General features: G+C 42.5%; 1 protein-coding gene across 9 annotated transcripts in view; it reads left to right on the top strand.

Moving 5' to 3' along the window:
* The window catches only part of ptprsa (protein tyrosine phosphatase receptor type Sa), a 147,011-nt gene that overhangs the window by 46,539 nt on the left and 87,628 nt on the right, over positions 1–12,844 (top strand). For all 9 annotated transcript variants that reach the window (XM_028404782.1, XM_028404781.1, XM_028404784.1 and 6 more), the window contains 2 exons: positions 587–732; positions 3,538–3,679. In XM_028404782.1, coding sequence (XP_028260583.1) covers positions 587–732; positions 3,538–3,679 — 288 coding nt within the window. The remainder of the gene's footprint in view (positions 1–586; positions 733–3,537; positions 3,680–12,844) is intronic.

The following is a 12,844-nucleotide window of genomic DNA, read 5'->3' on the forward strand; positions in this document are numbered from 1 at the left end:
GCCGTTTGATCATCCTCACATATCTGTATGATTCAGATTTAACGAGTTCCCCAGGAGACTCTGTTTTCTCTCTTTTTCTGTCGGGCGTGTTGTTTAAAACCTACTCAAACCCAGGCTTTAGTGTACAATTCCAGCACTAAAATCGTCAACCTTTGACTGACAGTTTAACCGATGAGTCCCTGTTAACATTGCAAAATGTTGTCCACGTGGAAATAGCCCTACTGTTCACAGCTTTGTCTGCTATATCACACTTTTAAGGACATCAAAACACTTGTTCACTCATCTTGATAATGACCTTCTCTGTGTTGTTTGCCACTGTATGTTGCAGTATCTAGAATGTCATCTATATCCCCATGGAGTGATATCTTTTAAGCTACTAATCATCGACACCTTGGCAAAACATTAACATTATAAATCTGTAGCACAATGACCTATGTGCAGCAATACAGAGGGAGATGTATGACGCCAGGCACATGATGTGTAGATGTATGAAATGTAATTTAAAGGATTGAGTAAGCTCCAGTGGTGCCACTTTTTTTTTCACCTTTTGCTAATGTTTTTTTTTCCCTTCTTCTGTCCTCCTCAGCACCACCACGGTTCACTAAAGTTCCTGTCGACCAGATTGGCGTCTCAGGGGGCGTGGTCTCTTTTGTCTGCCAGGCAACGGGCGACCCCAAACCGAGGGTTAGTTGGAACAAGAAGGGGAAGAAAGTGAACTCCCAGCGTATAGAGGTGAGTCAGTGAAACCTGCTGCTCATTGCTGCGCTCTGCAGGTGCAGGGAGCAAGTTTAATTACGCCGCTGTGTAGATGACTGAAAAGGCTGGATTTTCAAAAGTTTTTGTGTGAAGTGGCTCCTAACACACGTCAGTGAGTATTTTTCACTAATATTTAGACGTTTTCATGACGGATGATGAATTTTAACCCTTATTTTTCCACTTATGGCCTTTCAAGACCTCTATTAAGAACATCACAATAGCCTTATCAATGCTGTTTTTATTAGCTACTGATTGACTACAAACACCATTACCTCACATCTTTAACCTATGAGCGAGTTCACCATTAGTTTCAGCAGCACAGTAATGAATGCAGAGTGTTTCCACTCCTCCAAACTCTGTCCTTTTTGCACTTGACTGACTCTGCTGTTGTCACATTCTTTCACTGCTGTGTGTGTTTTTTTTTTCTTCTTCTTCTGCACACTGCGCTGTCTGTGTGAATGCGCCTGTGCGTTATTCATGATGTTTGTTGTTCACTTCTCGGCAGGCATCCCAGATGGCATCTCTAAAAGTCTTGATTGATGCTCAGTGTCTCTTAATTAAAAAGTTGGTTTCGTTAACGATGACGGCAGTGACAGAGACACGCACACACGCTTACACACAAACACACACACTATAGCAGAAAGACAACAGTGGGGGAGGGGGCTAAAAATATTTTTTATTTTTTTTTTAAATGACAACATCAACAGGGGAAGATCAACATCTCCACGGAGGACAAAATAAAAAGAGGAGTTGTGTTTGTACGTTCCCTTCTTCTGCATGTTAAGTGGAAAACAAAGCCAAGGGCGTGAAGGAACCCGCCAGAACGGACTCTTCGCTTCCTCCGTTTAGCATGAAATAAAAAAAATTTGTTAAAAGGGGGTTTGAAGTAGTTATGCTTTTTTTTCCCTGCTCTACCCTCTAGACAGCTGCTTTGATATCGATCACGATGGCGTGCTCTGCAGTGTTTTTAGCCTAATTAGCAGCTCAACCCTGAGATGTGCAGCAGTGGAGCAGCGGGGCTGCTGAAAACTTGTACTTGTGTCTCAAAGTCATGCTTTGCTCAGAGAGCTCAGCAGTGAGCTCTTCCTTGAGATGGTGTAAGCTTCTCCCAGGAGGGGCAGATACTGAAAGCGTAAAGATTCTGATGGGCTGACAGGCAACATTCCATCCATCCAAAGTCAAAGAAAAGGAAATAAGACTCAATACATAATGTTTTATTAATCCCAGGGGGAATTGCTTACATTCCAGGTGCTCCATGCATGCATGTAGTCATATATAATATAACTGGAATACTGCAAGCAAGTTTATAATAACATCTAATATGTCATTATAATTAATACGACAGTGTGTTAGATCAGAGGGAGGAGTTGTACAGTTTGATGGCCACAGGAAGGAATGACCTCCTGTGGTGCTCGCTGGTGTATTTTGGAGGAATCAGTGTAGCACTGAAAGTCCTCCTGCACCTCAGCAGCATGTTGTGGAGAGGATGGAAGCTGTTCTCCAGGTTCCCCTGCAGCTTAGACAGCATCCTTCTGTCTGACACTGCTCCACCCCCACAACATCACTGGCCCTTCTCAGTTTATTGAGTCTGTTTGTGTCCACTGCTTTCAGTCTGCTGCCCCAGCACACAACAGCAAACTAAATAGCACTGACAACCACAGACACATAAAACATCTTCAGCATGGTTTGACAGATGTTAAAGGACCAGAGCCTCCTAAGACAGGGCTCTGGCCCTTCTTGTAGAGGGCTTCAGTGTTCTTAGTCCAGTCAAGTGTCCAAAAACACTCCCAAGTATTTATAATCTTTCACAATGTCCACGGATAGAAACAGGAGCCACATGTGTCTTGGTCCTCCTAAGTTCTACAACCAGCTCCTTTGTCTTTGCCACATTAAGCAGCAAAAGATTTGCGCTTACACCACGTGACAAAGCTGTCCATCACAGTCCTGTACTCAGACTCATCACCCTTGCTGATACATCTAACTATAGCAGAGTCATCAGAAAACTTCTGAAGGTGGCATGACTCTGTCTGGTAGCTCAAGTCAGTGGTGTTGAGGGTGAAGAGAAAGGGAGAGAGGGCTGTCCCTTGTGTGGGCTGCTGACCACTGTGTCTGACAAACACTGCTGCAGACGCACATACTGTGGTCTACCAGTTAGATAGACCACAATCCATCACAAAAGGCAGGATGTAGACAGCGTCCCTGTTTGACAATCCTGTGGCAGAGCAAAAAGAGCAATTACACCGTAAAAAAGCAGACAAAGACTCTCCAAACAAACATGTTAAATGAAAATAAATACTACAGCTGCATAAAAGGGTTATATGAAAAAAAGAAACAACAAGAAGTAGGCAAAATGCCTATTTTTCTGTCGGTCACACCCACTAATTTAAACATAAAGGGTGTAGCTGTTGGAATGTAATAATATTTGTGGGTTTTATTATAACTGCAGCTTTCTTCTACTCAGTATTTGCATCATGTTGCATTCTGTTTTTAAGAAGTCTTTCTGCAAAGTTCAAAACAAAAGGCTTTACCAAGAACAAAGGGCATAATTACAGATAAAAACATGAGATTGGAAACACACACACATACACCCACAAATGCAGTGCGTATGCCACTAATCCAAACCGAAGAACAGAGGCACACCTATATATATATATATATATATCCACTGAAATGTTGAGCTCTCTATTCTTAGCTACAGAAGGCTGCTTCAAAAATCACAAGTCACTCAAAATCACCCCGTGTGTCTGGCCTAACTTCTCTTCCTTGTGTTTCACCCCACAGACCATTGAGTTCGACGAAGGCGCCGGCGCTGTACTCAGAATCCAGCCGCTCCGAGCACCACGTGATGAGAACATCTACGAATGCGTGGCGGAGAACAGCGAGGGCGAGATTACCGTCAATGCCAAGCTGTCCATCATCCGAGGTGAGTCTTACATTATGAAAGAGTCTGCAGAGGGAGTAGCTACAAAATAAATCATTAAAGTGGACATCTATGAGCTCCACAGGTTACTTTTTTTTCATGATGACATCTTGCCTTCTCTGTGCTTGCCAGTGAGGGCTGGTTGTACTTTGAAGCCATTTTTACTTGAAATACTCTGTAGGTAGTGCCCGACTTTTTCTTTTCTTTTCTTTTTAAAGCCGTTTTGACATTTGACTGGTTAGTCAGACTATTACGAATATGTGTTTGCTTCTTCCCACCAAAATAAAAAAAACAGTGGTTTGAATGAATCATCAGCAGAAAAGACTTAAAAAATCTTGATGCTTATTGCTTAATGTGACTGTGCAGGTCATTTTTATATAGTCGACTAATACTTAGTCTGCTTTGTAAAGGTTGTTTATTACAGATCAATCAATTTGATGCCAACAATCAAATGTCATTTACGTCAGAGCAGACCCTCTAAAAATTCATGTCTATGAATAAACAAAAATGTCTTATTACCTAAAGGTGCTGTTTTAGTTTCAACAGATATTACACCATTTGTTCAGTTCTGGTTTAGAGGTCATGGAGGACAGCATCATAGGCAAACAAGCATGTGGTCAGACACACACTCCACTTTCTTCTCTGTCTCTGTCTGCCTCACGTACAGTACATTAACACGCGCACACACACATGCACAGTGTCTTTTCTCTTCTCCTGTGTTCTCTCCTGCTGCCATCTGCCATGTTTCCAGGGCTGGATGAAGCTGAGCTATTGCTGGCTGCCTGGCTGGCAGCATACAAGCAAGGCCTTCCTGGCTGTCAGATCCACAGGCAGTGTGGTGGGGAGTGTGTGTGTGTGTGTTTGGTGTTGGTGGGGGTTGTTGTTGGACCAGAGATTGAAAGTCTGGCCCAGTATCCTGGGTTGGTTATTGTTAGAAACAACCCCCTGAAGCAGTTGATTGGGTGCTATGGGGGTGTGAGGGCCGCAGGTGTAGAGCTGCAGAGACTGTTCAATTAATTGCTTGGTGTTACAGGAGTTTAATGTGCAACTGTGTTGCTAAATGTTCAATGGCTTAGGTAATTCTCAAGTAAAACATCCAGAATATGTATATGCACAATAGTTCGCTTCATTGTACTTGTGTGTACGATGAAGAGAAAGTGTGATGTGGATCCACCACAGGTTACAGTTTGGGTCTATCATGACATTTGCTGATGGACACTCAATCTCAGCTGCAGCACCCCATTTACAAGATAGCATCTGCCATTTCCTGGACTCTTGAATCTGAAACACCTTATAAGACCTATGTAATACTGTATATAACATTACAAAACCCAATAGTAATAGTAATGTCATGAGTTTCTACCACTTAGTAAAGACAAGGCTGAAAGATTAGACGGCACTGAAAGATTAGAAAAACCAACTACAAGCTAGGGGGACTGCGCTAAAAGCCTGTGTGACGATATCTATAGGTCAAAGCCTTCAGGCACAGTCATCGTTTTCAAATTCCAAATGTACACGTTTGACTTAATACATATTTGTTCTTTTATGTTTCAACCCTTGAACTCTAGACCTGATCTCCCACACAGGTCTTTCTATAATGATGTAGAGCCTATAAAAGCTTAAGCTCGGCACTTAAAATGTTGTATTCATTATTTTATGTCAAATTGAATAAGCTGAATCACAGAGCCTGGAGAGCTATGGTCTGTATGTTATTAGAAACCACTATTTATGAACTGCTGTGAAAATCAAGTCCTTTACAAAGAAAGAATGGACACGCAGACACACTAAACTCAAGAAACTGAGTATCAGTTTCGAACCTTGCAGGTCCAGACGTGTCAGTGTGTGCCATCAATGGTGTGCATGTGGTGGTGTAAAAAGGTGTGAGGCGAACCCACTGCAGCCCACAGAAAGCAGAGGGAGAATGTTATTGGAATGAGCTAGACAAGGTTTTCTCTAGAGCCCAGAGGAAGATAACGGCTCTCCTGCCCAGGCAAGGTCCAGCATTAAAGGAGTGACGGGCGCATGATGATGGAGGCGAATGTGCAACATGCACTAAGCGTCAGAGGAGGAGAGCAGTGCTTTCTCTCTGTTTTCCATCTTTAATGAGATCAGGGGCCAATGCATCTATGGAGAAAAATTGAGAAAAATGGAGAATATCGAAGAAAGAGTTGAAACTGGTGTGGAGTGTAAATGTGAAGAAAGTGAGGGTGAATTTAAGTACAACTGGAAGTGGAACAAACAAAAAAAATGGAGAAAAGTTTGGCCAAAGATGAAGGAAGACCACAGGAGGTGCTGCAGACTTTTGGCAACGTAGAACAGGTGAGGAGGACAATGGCCGAACATGGGTTCTTGGAACAGGGGCAAAGGATTATGGGATGTGGGACGAGGCACAAGGGACACATTTGCTGTAAACAGAGGGGGTGTGTTGTGGGATGCAGAGAGGCTGAAAATGGGTCGCCACGATGGGTGACTTGGCTGGAAAGCCGTCACACACATTACCAGAATACATAGCTGCATGCACAGAGGCACCCACACTTTGCACCAACAGATATGAACACAACAACATGCTGAACACACAACCATGACTGGCTTTAGGCCTCAGTTTAATGCTTATGTAGATACACACTCTAGAACTGGACACAGTTGATTATACTAACAAAGCACAAAACATTCATTCAGACTGACAGTAGGCAACAGTGCATATAGTTATTAAAGTGTATGGATGGTATACACACACACACACACACACACACGCATGCACACTGAGGGAAGAGTGGCGTATAGCTGTTTCTGTCTTACTGAGAACTCATCTACCCTGACAGCATGTGGGATCCGTTTGCAGTCTGAAAGGAAATTAACAGCAGCATATGTGTTCGCCTCACACGCACACACACATCTTAGCTTGTCTGCACTGGTAAAGATATATGCATGCATACTGCAAAGATACACAATCACATACCAGAGAATGTACTTGCACATAACCACACCCAGCACATACTCTTCTTACATCTACAAAAATATACCCACATAGATATTTTAAAACATGCAACATTTTATCCACAAACATTTATCCATACAAAAAGTCACTACCTGTGTTTGTGCCTTTGTGTTCTCTAGTGTGTCAATGACAGAACCCCACTTTCTCATCTGTGGTGTGTTTGCGTGTGTTGGTGGCAGGCTGCGTTTAGTTTTGACTGTGACACCTCCTTGGCTGTTGCTCCACTGCTGCAGCTGAATACCTAAGATGGGGGCCATCTGGCTCCACTAAGACTTGCACACAGTCCTCTGGGAGTCCTTGGAGAGGGACCGACAAGCATATGAAGCACACTCTTGAGATGTGACACAACGGTGTGCTGTGAGGAGTTTTGTTGTTGTTGTTGTGGAACATTTCTTTTTTTTCGGGTTTTAGAGATTTGTGTTTTAGAGCGTCAGAAAGGAAGTCAAAGTTGCCACTGGGATTCTGTCAGCTCATGCTGTTGTTGTGAGGAGATCATGGGGAGTTATCCTTCTTTGTGTGCTTGTCTTTTCGTCTGCAGCGGTCTTTTAGCCCTGCGATTACTGTTGCAAATGGAATCTCCCCTGAGGCATCCCAAGGAGCAAAAACAGTGATTGATGAAATTTCGTCTGATGTTCATTTTTTTTCATGGGGGGGAGAAAGTTGTGAATGCGATGCGCCTACCGCTGTGTTTAGAGCCCCCCTTTAAGAGATCCCAGGAAGGCTGAGCTGCTCTCCAGGCAGACATAATCATGTTTATTAAGTTAAATCTCAGGGATGAAGCCAGTCAAGTGCTCTGCTTCTTTTAAACCAGTACCTCACCTCCGATGGCAGTTTACTGCTTATGGAAATGCATGAAGCGAAACGCTACAAGTCCAGACGCCTTGCTTCAACCTTCTCTACAAATGCATGAAGTGCAACATACGAGACCTAACCATGACCTTTATTTGCAGCCTTGCACCTTGGTGCACACAAATGCACACTCACATCCTTTTCATACTTTTTAGCCACTCCCAGCCAGGTGGAACCAATCAAACTTATCCCTCTTGTCTTTCACCGCTCTCTTATTCTCTCAAAAAACCTCTCCAATCATCTTGCATTCCTATTTGGTGTGCCAAGTTGCAAAGTCTGGTTTTCATCCACAGCACTGACTTTTTTGAAATGTATTTTAAGGTCTTTTTTTTATTTCACCTCTTACCCTTTCCTAACCTCACGCCAGTGCCCTGCCCTGCCCTTTACAAATACCAGTGTCTGGCATGCTAAACACAAACTCTAACTCACAAAACACAAGTTAGTTGCTAAGTGGTTGCACAAGATTTTAGCGCAACAGCGGCCTGTAAATGGACAGAAAACTCCATCCAGCTGCCACAGACCAGCACTATGGTACCTGCTATTACCCAGAGAGAGGATTAGGGTGAACTGTGTTTCACTAAAGTGTCTGTAAAATTGTCCACTCTCATGGAAGAGCAGGCGGATTGTGGATGGATTCTGTACCCTGATCGGCACACACCAATCAAGGCCAGAGAAACTAGAGGTCGGAAGTGTGTGTAGAGACAGAAGCCACCTCTTAACCAACACTAACTCCTGACAAAGCAATAAGACGCTCTATTACACTGGCTCTTCCTCAAATAATGACTTTAACCTTATGCTGCACACCCTCTTCCTTACTGTGACAGTGAGAGTACAGCCTGTGTTGTTAAGTATCAAACGTGGTAAATTTCTCCTGATAATCCACATGTACTGTGATGTTAGATTTTAATAGTCTAGGCACAGACAACAACAAGAGAAGCAGAGACAGTCTGAGAAAAGGGACATGACGAGAGACCAAACAGAGAACATTTCTCCTCCTTGCTATTCATTTCATCAGTATTCCCTGTGTGTATCTAACAAGCATCATACCAGCAGCCAGCATAAACACACATTTAGGTTGGTGAAATATTCCCTTTGGCTTTATTTTAGGGCCCTGTAGATTTTTATTCTCCTGGAACTACATTTTGCATTTTCCTACAAACATATAGCATTAAATGAAGTCAGAACTGTTCTTTCCCATAAAACCTGTTTTTGCAGATGCTTGTTTTTCATTCAGTTGTTGCATTTACTTTTTTTTTTTTTTTGCATTGATTTACTCCTGGTCAGTCTTTTTCTCTTTGTAGTGCAAATGAAGCCCTGTGTAGATGTTGACAGGCTGAATGCTTATTTCATTGTGTTTATTTTAGAGAAGAAGGAGGTGAGTCCAAGGCACAGGGCAGGCTTGATAAAAAATTAATAAAAACACATAGTGAAACAAGACCGTGTGTATGTGCGTGTGTCTGTGAGAGATATAGAAAGAGGTAGGGAGCTACGGTTCTCTAGTGTGTGCAAGAATGCATGGTCGATAGTCCGTGTGTGACAAGGGTGTTTGGTTTGTGGTGTGTTTAAGTCTCTTGTGTGTATGTGTGGAAAGAGAGAAATAGAGACAAAGAAAAGAGAGAGGTGGGGGGGGGGGGGTGTCCGGGGGTGGTTGTGGTGGTGGTGGGGGAGAGAGAGAGCCAGCAGGCGGGCAGTGGCCGCCCGGTAATGAGACAGTGAAGAATACGCTTGGCAGTATCAGCAACAGATCTGTCTGCTCCTTCTCTTCCTTTCTGCCTGCCTCTGAATTGACCTTTGACCTCCTCCACTGGTCTCCAACACCTATAGAAAGAGCAGAAATGACAGGAAAAAAAAATAAGTGAGGTGAGCAGTGAAGGAAAAAATGCAGTAAAGCACATTGAACACTGAAAGAAGTGACCCACAGCAGGATGTGTAATAGCTACATGGTTAATTGTTTCAGAGTAATGGCTTTTTAATTGTGACATGAATATATATTGATATATTTAAAGCAGCCAACATTTGAAGCACACAAGATATGAGTTAAATTCTTTACAGCGTAATTATGTTTTTGCAAGTTAAAGTGATATTTTCCCACACAAAATGATCCAAAATTAACCGGCTGCTGAAGGCTGTGACTCCATCAGGTGCTCACGCATGAGGCAGCTATGCACAGACATCCTACACAACTCTGTGGAATGTGTCCTGTGCTTTTTAAATAGCTTTAAATTCCAGTAGGTATATAAATATATGGTGAATATGTTTTATACTACTGTGTTGTGTCATTTCAACAGATCAACAAATCATGCTTTGTCACAAAATACTCCCCTTTCTCGGTACAGTTCATGCCTCGACAACTAAACCTGAAGTTTCTCCCTGTGGTTGCACCATTTGTATGTAAATGTGTGCAAAAGCATAGACGTGAAGTACACATGCAAAGATGCTTGAAAATAACTGAAAAAGTCAAAAAAAGTTGATTAACAAAACCTTGAACTATTTTGTATGTTTAGTCTTAGCTTCTCTCTAAGTTATTTGCCAACTGCGTTATCTGCAGCTTGTCCCTGACAAACAAGTCAATTCCCAAGCAGCTTTCACCGCCTCCACCAGTAAATAATGCATACTGTTAACATCTACGCCCATCGGCGAAGGCTACCTGCTCACAGTCAGCTCATTTTTTCATGAGGCTTCATGATTATCAGTAAGTCCACACATGTTTTTTGTTTTTTTTACAATGCTAAACCACCTGCTCTTCTAGACTATTATTTTTTCATGTTTTTTGTGGTTGCTTTTTCTTCAACAAGAACTGCATGCACAGCAAAGCTCTTGTTTTTGTTCTGTGATGGCGCTTATGAGGTGATACTCCTTGCTGTGCTGGGATCCTTAGATGTTATTGGTATATAGCAGAAGGCAGGCTTGGCACAAACAACAAATCAATAGTTGGATGTTGACCACATGGATGGCCCTCATGCCCCTGATGTCTTATTGGGGGCTTAAGAAGTTTTGTGTTATTTCCTCAGAAATATTCCCTTTGGTGTCCTTCAGTGACTCCAGCCCTTTTCTTTCCACTTGGAAGATATCCCTCTATCTACCTGTCACCTTTTCCTCTCTATGCCCCACTTTAAACCTCCATATTGGCATTTCTATGCCTGCCAGACTATTACCAGCTTTGTCTCTCTATTTTCCTGTCTTGTAAGAGGGAAAAAGTTATCTCTAGAAGAACTTCACTCAGATGAGTGAGTTTATGGCAGCTGAATCCTTTGATCTCTGAACCTGTAATGCAGTAATCAGGTGTGATTGAAGGATGAAGAAACAGGATACAAGCTAAGTGGTGGAGGCAAAGATAAAGGAGGAGGAAAAAAAAGCCAGCAGTGATAGAGTGGGATAAGTGGAAGGAGCTTGCGTCTAGTCAGGGGTGGCTAGTTCCTGAACTTTTGCCATCCATTTCATATAATTCCTGCTCCTGTAAAAAGACCCTTGCAATCCTAGTTATCTGGCCGCAGCCAAGGTCACACACTGTGAGAAGTTAAAAAAGAAAAAGGCAGAGTAGAAGAGCAGAAGGAAGAGGGCCGAGCACACTGGGTGGTTTTTGTCTGGTTGATTGGTTTATTACTACCTCCAAACTTCAGATAAATGGGTCGCTTGTCGCAGCAACAAGGCGGCAAGTAGGCTAAATTGAAACATCAGTGTCTGAGAGACACTTCTGCAACAGTAGGTAGTCTTTCCTACCACAGTATATTGCCTATACATCCTCTTAAAAAAATAAAAGGATAAGTTATTTTACCAAATAAAATAATGCTAATACCAATAATGAGTACACAAGGACAGAAGTACCATTAAAAAAATTACAGTAGTGTTAAAATGCTGCGATTTTGAGGACTGCACTTACAATGGTGTGGCCGGTGTAGAGAGTGTGGTAAGCAAACAGCTTGTATCCCTAGTATGACCAGGGAAGATGTCTGTGGTGAGTTTGAATACCAAGCCATCCTACTGTTCTTTTCAGAAACGCATTGATGCACCTTTTTAGTAGAAGAGCAGCCTGTTTCACCGAGCCTTTTGGTCAAAACAGTGGGACACCTTAGTGAAAAGAACAAGCCGGCATGGAGGTACACAAGTAGAATCCACACAATGTAAAGAGTTCAAATCAATGATTCAAATCATGGTTGGAAAAAGATGCAAGCAGGAAGTTGGAAGGAACAGGTTGGAAAGCATATGAGTGACAACTTTTGTAGTGGCCCAGCTCATGCATAAAGAGGAGCATCGGGATATGGCCTGGACCACCAGCTTCATGCATATACATCAGTCACCGGCCCAGGTGACTGAAGTCGTACAACACAGAGGTCATGCTATGAGCTCTGCAGGACAGGCACGGTTAATAACACAAGCACCATACCTGTACCACTTGTAAATATTGGATAAATCTTGAGTTGAGTTGAGGAAAGAGGAAACTTTTAGGTCTAAATATTCACTATAAGGAAGCTAGAGAAACAAAACCTGACACCTCATTCTATATGACTGTTGTCAGAGCATTGCAGTTCAATTTACATGTGAGGCGTTCTTATCAGAGGGACAAGAAGAGAACAAAAAGTGCAAAGGAAATCTCAGTGTTAGATAGAATACTGTATCCAGAGAGCCTTCATGATTACAAAGCATGTGTGCTGGAGTGCAGCCCGGGTCCTGCTGGATTTAATAGCAGCTGTTCATATTTAAAGAACATTGTGATCCTTGGCCCATAAAGGTTAATACTGTATCCAGCATGTGCTGGTCTAACCTCTGTCTATTCCGTCTGTCCACAAATCCATAAGCATTACATTAGAGTCTGAAAGGATTGGATGTTATGTCTTCAGGGATACATCGTGCTCTGTGTTTATTTTTTGGGTTTCTTCACTTTCTCTGCTGTACAACAGGAAATGGTGGTAAAATTGCAGCTAAAATTTTCAATCCACTTCTTTCCCTTTCTGCTTGTTACCCAAGCTTATCAGCATTCTACCCACAACCTCTCAGTTTTGTCATCTTTTTAAGTGACTTATTTATCTAACACTCCAACTGTTCTCTCCTCGGTGAAGGCTCACATCCTCTTTGACCCTTTTGCCACATCGTCTTGTTTTTTATTATTTATTTTTTGTATTTTTTTTTCTTCCTCTCTCTACTCCTCAAAGTGACATTAGGCAATTACCAGGCACTCATTTGACCGGTCCTCTGCTCATTTCGAGCCGCTGCATATTCATAATTGTTGTTCTGCTCACCAAAGGTGCCTTCAAACCTGTCATTAGTGGCTTGATTGCACTAAGCTAATGGCCCGTCGAGACAATAACCTCACGCTCCAGCAC

This window comes from Parambassis ranga, chromosome 4 (assembly GCF_900634625.1).
Source record: "Parambassis ranga chromosome 4, fParRan2.1, whole genome shotgun sequence".
Lineage (NCBI taxonomy): Eukaryota > Metazoa > Chordata > Actinopteri > Ambassidae > Parambassis > Parambassis ranga.